At 35.1% G+C, this 9795-nt stretch overlaps 1 protein-coding gene across 3 annotated transcripts in view; it reads left to right on the top strand.

Annotated features, from left to right (window-relative positions):
* The window catches only part of EPB41L4B (erythrocyte membrane protein band 4.1 like 4B), a 247130-nt gene extending 244204 nt beyond the window's left edge, over positions 1 to 2926 (top strand). For 2 of the 3 annotated variants that reach the window (XM_078153049.1, XM_021004573.2), the window contains exon 25: positions 1855 to 2926. In XM_078153049.1, coding sequence (XP_078009175.1) covers positions 1855 to 1924 — 70 coding nt within the window. In that variant the 3' untranslated portion in view covers positions 1925 to 2926. The remainder of the gene's footprint in view (positions 1 to 1854) is intronic. The other variant, XM_021004571.2, reaches the window with a different exon arrangement.
* Positions 2927 to 9795: the final 6869 nt, after the last annotated feature.

Raw genomic sequence — 9795 nt, 5'->3', positions numbered from 1 at the left:
AGGAGTTGGATTCAGTGACCTCTAAGGTATCTTCTGTCTCTAAATCTGTGACCATATGATCCTATAAACTCTGAGGCACTACTTCCTAATCATCCAATTGGGAAAAAAAAAAAACTAAAAGTGATAAAACTCAATTTTAATGAGTTGCGGAGAAGCATTCACTCACACATTGTTGGTAGAATTCCAAATTGGCAAGTGATCTGGCAAGACATTACAGTTCCCAAAATAATCATACTGTTTGATGCAATAATCCCATTCCTGGAAATGTTCAGTAAATATGTCATCAAAAAGGGGAAAAAACTATTAAAAATATGGCTATTCACAATTACAAAGAATTAAAAATAGTCTAACAATTGATTGAAAACTGTTATGTCAATATATAAACTGAGATATATCAATGTAATAGAATGTTATAATGTCATAAGAATAAATATGAGGAATATAAAGAAATTTAGAAAGATCTATATGCAGCAATAAAAAGAAAAGAAGTCAGAACTAGGAATATATATTCCCTACAACTACATAAAAAGATATAGATATAGATATAGATATATAGATATACCTATTATATATGTATGTGTTAGAGAGAGCAACTATCAAATTTTATAGGTATGTGGCATATAAATATTAATGCTAAAGTTTACATATCTATATGCTCAATTAGTTTTTTCTTTAAAATGCACAACAGAATGTTCTTTCTAAATAAAATAAAGAATTGAACAAGATCATCTCTCAGATCCTTTCCCATGCTGGCATTCTAAGATCCTATGATTCTCGGCATTGGTGACAGCTTAGCAAAGGGCTAGGATCATTCCAGTGAATTCCTTGGTCATCCGTAATCCCTCATGTTACTAGGCTTTTCTCTTTCCCATCTTCACCAAAAAGCCCACCTTTTTCTTCTGTTCTCCTGACCTGGAATGTCGATGCAGACAAATCTAACCTGGTGATTATTAGGCTATTTTCTTTCTATGATTAAGACATAGAGAACAGGAATTTAATCTGTAGATGGAAGATGATGCTTGTTTGTTTTTTCCCCTTAGATTTGGGGAGGGGGACATGTTATGATGAATTCCTAAAGTTCTTGCTAGAATATTTCAGATATACCTCAGTTTGGAAAGAAAAAGCCCTTTATAAGAAAAAAACAAAAAAGGAAGGATAAGGGAATGTGATAATGGAGTATCATTTAGAATGTTATTCCCTCATAACTGATTTGATTCCATTATTTATGAACTCTCTGCCTATTCATAAATCATAGTATTTTAAAATTAGACTTGGAAGGAATGTAAGAGGTAATCTAGCTCAACCCTCACCTTTTACAGATGAGGAAACTGAGGCCTCAAAATCTAAAGTAATTTAACCAAGGTCACAAATAGTAAAAGAGCAGGAATTTAAACCCTCTGTACTCATTTCAAATTCAGCCCTCTCTCCATTGCGCCTTGAATTCTTTGAGTGTTTCTGAGACTTTCAAAGATTAATTCTTTTGAACCACCAATTGTTTTTCCAAGTAGGAATATGCTAAATTCATTTGGTTTGACGTAATTTGGATGTGGAGTCAGAGGTCCTGAGTTCCAATTCCAGATCTGCCATTTATTGTGTGACCTCATGCAAGTTACTTTACCCTGTGGGCCTTCTTTAGTTTCTTCGTTCATAAAATAAGGGAGTTGGATAAAAATGATGTCTACGTTTCCTTCCTGCTTTAGATCTTATGATACTATGTATTATTCTCTCGGTATTTAAGCCCTAGAAGTGTTTATAAGTAAGCCTGTGCCCATAAGTGTATAAATTGCTGCTATGTCTATATAATCCTGCATTCTATTATTCCCAGTCTCAATTATATCATTCACTCTTACACAGTGCTGAGACGCTACGGCAGGAACTAGAGAGAGAAAAAATGATGAAAAGACTGTTGATGACTGAACTATGAGATTCATTCACCCTTTGTCCAGTGGAGAATGGAGTGGTGCCTTCTGTCAGTCCACATTCTTCAGCTTCTGTGTGCATCCAGCATAATGCCCCATGACAGTGTTGTACGTTGAACTCTGCTGAATTCTCCACCATTGGCTGAAATTAATCTTCGGTTTGGCTTGACTTTGAAAGAATCTCTTTACTCCTGTGTTGCTGAGGAATACATATTGCATTCTTTTTTTTCTTCTTCTGAGAATTTGGATTTTCTACTGCAAAATACAGCTGAGACTAGATTTGGTAAGTCTAGGGAAAGGAAATCGAAAACCAGGGAAAAAAAAAACCAAACTACTGATTTCTTTTCAGAAATCCTTCTGTACATATGTTAATAGCTGCCAGAATTAATGTTGTGCAGAATCCTTTGATATTGACAGAGAAAAATCTGATTTTGTATAACTGAAAATTTGCCCAGAGCTACTGCCGTTTGTTAAAGAATCCTTTTTATGGATATGCACCTTGAATATTAATAAAGGTTGCACTATGAACAAATTAGATAAGATCCAGATAAGCTATCTTTCACAGCTATAACTGGGGAGAGTTCTTAGCCAAACAAGAGAAAGAGGTTACAAAAATTTTACAAAAAGAATCACTTTTAATAAGGAAAACTATTTCTCCATCTTTCGCCCTGATTTTTTTCATTTACACACACAGAAAATAAATGGATCTTGTAAAGTTCTTCACATCAGTCATTATCTAGACACATGTACATGAAATAAAAAGAAGACATATGTGCATAGCATGCCTACAAACACTTCATTTTAAAAATTTCTCTTGTAGCTTAGGTGGAAATAAACTGAGAAGAATAAATTGTTTGCCATGGATAAAAATTTAATCATTGTACCCTCAAATGTAGAATCACATTTAAAAAGACCCTATAATTTGGAGATAATGCATTATTAGAAAGGACTGCTTAGATTTTCTATAAAAGAAAATTATTTATAAAACACTTTGTGTTGTGCCAGAATCTTGGACCAATGTAACTTTCTCTTAAGAACTGTTATAGCACTTAGGGATCACCTGGTCCACCTACCCTTAATTTTTAGGTTACATAACCGAGACCCTGAAAAGATAAGTGACTTAATGTCTTGCAAGGTCACATAGCTAGTAAACAGCAGAGCTGAGATTTGAACTCCTGTCCTCTGTCTCTAAATCTTTCTACTAAGCTGCACTGCCCCTTAATTTTAGGTACTGTATGTTTATGTCACATATGATAAGTTCTCTCTCTCTTTTTTCCAATTCTTAAAGATAATGGTGCCAATTTGATACTAATGATACATATGCAGTCACATGTCATTTATCAGGAAGCTGTGGGAAATGAATCAATATTGAGTTAGTGACTATTCCAAATAAATGAAGCTCAACCCTTTAAATGAGGAAATGTTCAAATTTTAATACTTTTTTATGGAATTCTTTCTAAAGTGTATTAAACTCTTCTCTGCCTTAGAAAACAGAGAAAACTGAACATAATTTAATCTTTTTTTAGTGACTTAATGACTCCGGATCATCATTAAAAACATCAGTTATTGTACTGTGATGTACTAAAGTGATGTCCTCAGGGACTTTTTGATGTGTGCAAAGCTTAGTTTTGCCTTTCCCTGAATTCCCAAAGACTTCAATGCTCTTCTAATGGATTGTTCAGCTGTCTCTTGACTCATTAATGTCATTAAGTAATGTTGAGATGTTGAGAGTTTTTTGTTTGTTTTTTTTTTTGCCTATACCTGAACAGGAATGCCATGCTATGCTGCTCCAGACAGCTCTAGGTGCTATATAGTATATGATATACAAAATGTGCTCTTTTATAATGTGGGGAGATGTGTCTCTGTTGGGCACTAGCTGTAAGTATAACTTCCCCTCATGGCTGCCTCAGTTCTCCATTCTCAATTATTTTCACTGTGAATAGGTTTGCTTCTCCTATACCTTTCCCTACTTCTAATCAGCTGTCCAGAGTTTCTGTGGCTCACCACTAGGCTCTGTAATAAAAATCTTTTAGGTAGAACTGAAGTCTGCCAGGGGAAAACAGATAAACAAGTATTGCATGTAAATTTGCAAGAATTGCAGACAAATATGCTCTGTTCCTGAGAAGGGAGTGAGTAGAGCAAAGTGCATGGGCTTTGAATATATTACACTCTGAGGTTTCGTTTTTTCATATATTTCCCACTTATTTCTGGGTTAAAAGCTATTCCAGAAGAGCGTGTTTGCTGGAAGTCTGACTACCAGATAAGTGGGATGCTGCTGTATATCTAACCAGTGTAGGAGATTATCAATAGAGAGGGAAAGTGTTGGGATTACATCTGCCACAGAGGTAGCTCTGGTTATGTAAATATAATAGATTTTTAGCACATTTTTGTATTTTTCCCATCGCAATTGAAGAAACAAGATTATTTGTGTCTACAGTATTTAGTGACAAGTACTAAGTGACTGAACATTGTTGGGGATTTTTTATTTGTTTTTGTTGTTTAATCTAGTAACTTCTTAATTTCATGGAATCACAGGATCTCAGAGTTGGAAGAGAACTCAGAGATCATCTTGTACCAACCTGTAACTGAACAGGAATTTCCTCTACAACCTCATTGACAAGTGGTCATCTAGACTCTGCTTGAAGAATTCCAATAATGAGGAATTCACTGCTCACAAAACAGCCCATTCCACTTTTGGACAACTGTGGTTAGGAAGTTGTTCTTTATATCAAGCTGAACCAGTTTAATGCTTCTTCCATCTGACACATCGGTTCTTCAGATACTCTAACAACAGCTATCCTGACCCCCTCAGAAGTCTTCTCTGCTCCAGCTTAATTATCCTGCGTTCCTTCAACTGATTTTCATGTAGCATGATTTCCAGTCCACTTGCTATCAACATAATTGAAAACAAAGTGCTGAAAAGAACAAAACAAAACTGAAACTAGGCACCATTGCAAAGAAGAAATGCTTGTTTTATTGAATAAAAGGTTACACAACATAAACTTTATATCAAAAGAATCTTGGCCAGCTTTCTGGTCAACTTGTTCTAAAACATTCAATGGCCACCACTGCTTGACCAGGCTAGTCCCTGCATTCCCTGTTCCCATGATGACATAGCATGTCTTATATGTCATTTTGGTACCTCTCTTACTTCATCGCTGAGACTTTTTAAAAAATTACATTTTTGTCTTAAGAAATCAAAACAAATGAACACTGCCAGTTCAAAACTGTTCTCAACAATATTATCAAACAAAGTATGACCACACTTGATGAAAATAGCCATCATCAAAGTGGCAACATTGATTTGATATCTAAGAGTCTGTAGTATAAAGTTATTTTTTAGAACCAGCTTTGGGATTTCTAGTCAAGATTGTAAAGTGAAAGGTTCCTTGTATGCCCCACCCTCCCCCCCCCACTCCCCAAAAAAAACCCCAAACAAATCTGGAAGAGAAGACAAATGACTTTAAAATAACACAAGAAAATAAAAAATCAACCAAAACCCAAAATGAACTAAGTACAGTGCCAAAATAATAAAAATTATATTTGCTGAAGAAATACTCCCAATGGAAAAAAAGCATACAATAGTGAGAAATAGGTCTCAAATGGAGAAATGACATATTCAAAGAAATTAAGGAACAATTAGCACACTGGTAAGAATACCACAAAGCCAAATCAAAGAATTATAGAAAGTACAATCACATACACAAGCTAGAATTAAAATATGCTAAAAAATGTAAAAAGTTAGGGAATAATGAAAAAATGACCAATATGGAGACTTGTGATTTCATCAATTTGCTCCCAATGGTACAAAAAACAAGAAACCCATGCCTTCTTTTTCTGTGCAATTCTTGTTCATGTTCTCCCATAAACCCTCCACAGAGAATCCATCCAATATGCTAAAGATGTGTAGGGTTTATTATATTTGATAGATATCAGTGCAGCATCAAGTCTGTCCATTCATCCATCCCTGCCCCTTGCCAGATGCATGTGGTAGATCAGTGGGAATAGGATGCAACCTACCGTACCCACTATCCATCCCTCCATAGTCTTTTGGGTTACATGTAACTATGATTCCTTAGAGGCTGTTGTGTTCCAAGAGTCACAATGGCATAACATCACTGGGGGAACATTTGTGTTAAGAAGATGGGGTTTTGTGTTTGGAAGCAACTTGAGGTCATGAAAAATATTGCAAAATTTCCCAAGTTTAATCCAACCCACTCTCTTTTCCCAACCGTGTAGGCCCGACTCATTGTCTATCCATAGTGCCTATTTCAGATATATGTACTAATGGACTGGTTCAATGGACTGGCCATCTAACTGCGTGTCTTTATGGGTTTTTATGCTTCTTTATTTTGAGTGATTGTTGATCTAATCAAGAAGGTACTGTAATGTTCTTGGGGTTGATGAAACCACTAAGATAATTCTCTTCTATGACTTTTTGCTTGTTAATATGAAGTGAGGCATAAAACAGGAAGAATAGTAAAGGTGTTCACAATTATAATGGAGGATATCCTGAGCACAGAAGAGATTCCTACAGTGGGAAAGTTCCTTTAGGCGCTGCTATTTGTGGATGATATTGTGCTGAATATGATGGATGATTTCAAGAAATTTATAGAAAACAATCAAGAAAAGACTTTACTACAATGGAAAATAAAATTTCATGCAGTAAAGAGCAATTGAAAATACAGATTCTAAATGAACTGAATCATCCAAATTATTGGGAAAATAAGATGCAAATTTAAATGGTAGACCTGGAAGATCTAGCACAACACAGCAATCTTAGGGGCACTGATATCTAAGAATTTTTTTTAAAATTGGAATACCATATTCTAGCAAATCATAGAATTCATAGACTTATAGCTGGCATGCACTTCAACTATTTTCTAGCTAAACTTTCCCAATTTATAAATGAGAGAACTGAGGCCCAGAGCTTGAGGCTAAGTTGCTTGTCAAAGGTCACACAGGTAGTAATCAACAGAGCAAGTTTTAAAACACAAGTTCTCTGACTTTAAAATCTTTCTGTACTGCCTGATCAAAGAATAATTCCCATAATTGTCAAACAAATGGCAGAATACAAATTTCAAGAATTCATAGAACTCCAACTTGGAAGAACTCAATATTTAACATGCCTAGACACATCATGGTCAATAGTAAAATTACAGGGGAGGGAAGAGGGAAAAGGGAATTCCAAGCTTAGAGAGAAAGTGCGCAAACCTCTTACCAAAGAACAGTAATTAAGAGCAGAGCAGAATTTTCAAGGATGATAAGAAATGATTAGAAAATTTGACTATGACACATGACAAAAGTAAGGAAGATGGGCTATAACTGAGAATTATATCCCCAGTAAAACTGAAAATGCTCTGTGAAGGCCAGAGATGAGTATCTGAAAAAACAAGACACTTTTGAAAATCTACAGAGTAAGAAAGCCTTCAAAGAATAGATAAGCCTAGAAACTGAAACAATAAGTACTTAAAAGAAGTCACACTTTTCAAATCAAGATCAATCAGTTGCTAATCAAATGCAAGAACCCTCAAAGTATCACATTGGCTAAATTCCTAAATGTTGACAGATTCAGGAAAACTGAAAAAAAAAAAAGGAGTAACCTAGAGGGGGAACAAGGAAGAAGACAGGGTAATCCCAGAGTGAACTATCACTGATAAAATGGAAGTCCAAGTTAAAGAAATCTACAATATTATTAAGATGAACAAAAACTTTCATTCTGAGTACAGTTGTTAAATTTTGAGATAACAGATAAAATATAAATAAGAAAGTGTATATTCTCTTCCAATAGAATTACTGAAAAAGAGAAAACCTGACAATTATATTCTAACACTTAATATAAATGGATAAAATCCTTCAATAAGAAAAGAGGAAGTCCTTGAATAGGTAAAAAAAAAAATCCATGTGGAAACATTTAATCCAGAAATACTTAGATGATTCAAAATGAAAAAACAAAATGGCCCCAAATTTACCATTTATCACAAAATCAGACAGGGTTGGATCTGAATCAGAAAGCATTAAAGAAGATAAACAAGGATATTGTATTATGCTAAAAGGTCTTTTTAAAAAAGAGAGTATTTACGTTTGACATATGTGTGCACCTAATCATTCTGCAGTAAAACTGATAAAGGAAAATCTTACAGTCTTACAAGAAGAATGAAATCTCTCAATAATAGTGGGAAATGGTTAATGCCCTTCCCACTGGAACATTTTAATGCATTGTAGACAGGCCTCTAGACATTTTGGAATTGCAATATGAAAATATGCAATGAATCACAAGCATTTTCAACCTATTATGTTTCTAGGATTTTGTCCTGAAAGTATCATAAAAGGGGAAAAAGACAATATGTATAAAAATATTCCTAGCTGCCCTATTGGCAATGACAGTGAATTGGAAACAATTAAAATGTGTAGTGATTGGGAAATGATTGAATTTATTTCGGGGTATTGACATAATGGAATAGCATGGTGCCATTAAAAACCGAATGTGAGACGTATGGAAAAATATCAAATAGTGGGAGGTGCTCAGCAAAGCCAGAACTATAGGCCAATGGACAACTTAATTAGAAAGAAAGATCACAAAGTCAATAGTAGTGTAATTTCAGATGGACTTGAAAAGGGGACATAGAGCACAAGTATTTTTGTTTGCTTCTTGTTTGTTGATTTCCTTGTATCTCTGTTGTTAAAATGCTAAGGGTTTTATGTAAGGTTTTACTTCTTGTTTGTATGTTTATTTGATTATTTGTTTTTTGTTAATGGTTATTAAATTTTTAATTAAAAAAAGAACCCACTTTGAAGAGGAAAAAAAGAAACTGTATTTTCAGAAACTGGAAGATTAAAAATATGAGTCACTAACACTGCTGCTTCTGAATGTCAGCTTGCTTTCATTCTGCCAATGTGCTGCCAGTGTTGGGGGGAATGGCTTCAAAGAACAGGCAGCTGGTCATTTCTAATTAGTAATACCCATACTAATTAGCTAATTAGTATGAGGAAGGCATGGAAAAAAACAAGGTTTCTGAATGTCATGATGGGGCAGTAAATTCAGACGGGAATACTCGAGAATACTCAGAAAGGGCCTGGAACACCTATCATATCTGGTTGAGTTGAGATCCGGTAAATTAGTTATCCAGTAATTTAGTTATGCTAGGTAATTTATTCATATAACCACCTGGTGGCGCTAGTCAGTCACCAGTCCTGGAGCCAGAGGCTTTATCTGCACATGCTCAGGGAACCTTTCCACGAGCAAAGGTTCCCAGCAACTCAAGTCTTCCTTCCTTCGTAGAGACGCCCGGGGTTGTTGTAAGACTCACATAAAACACTTTGCAAACCTTAAGGCATCAGTTATTATTATTAGCTTGCAGTCACCATGTCGCTAATATGGTGATGACTTTATTATTTTACTGCATTCCTGCTGAGCTATGTTTATAAAGCAGTAATATAAAGGTATGCTGGTAAATGTTTAACAACCTGCCTTTCCAGGGGAGAAAAAGAGTATGCACACACACTTTTATGTTTAATCTGCATTGCTAACACTTTCTTAAATCTGGAGAACTGATAAAATAATAAATCAAGCCCTGATTCGTAGTAATTGCTGATTTTTGAGATATAAATGCTTACATGGAGAATTTAACAATCAGCTCTTGCAAACCTATTAGATCTGGTTCCAGCACACCCCTGGGCATGGCTTTCTTTTTGATCCCAATGATAAAATGGCTGTCCCCTCCAAGCTTGTTCATGCCTACGGCTTTTATAGACATAGATTTTACTAGGATTACCTAGGTTTAACACCAGTCTTCTTACATTTTCCTAATTGTCCAAATACCAGTCCAACTTCAGCTTGAACAAATCGTCTCTTTGGAAATTGCTCCTCCCTATC

Source organism: Phascolarctos cinereus, unplaced genomic scaffold, assembly GCF_003287225.1.
Source record: "Phascolarctos cinereus isolate Bilbo 61053 unplaced genomic scaffold, phaCin_HiC Scaffold_4;HRSCAF=312, whole genome shotgun sequence".
Lineage (NCBI taxonomy): Eukaryota > Metazoa > Chordata > Mammalia > Diprotodontia > Phascolarctidae > Phascolarctos > Phascolarctos cinereus.
Note: the sequence above shows the minus strand (reverse complement) of the source record. Positions and strands in the feature narration are given on the sequence as shown.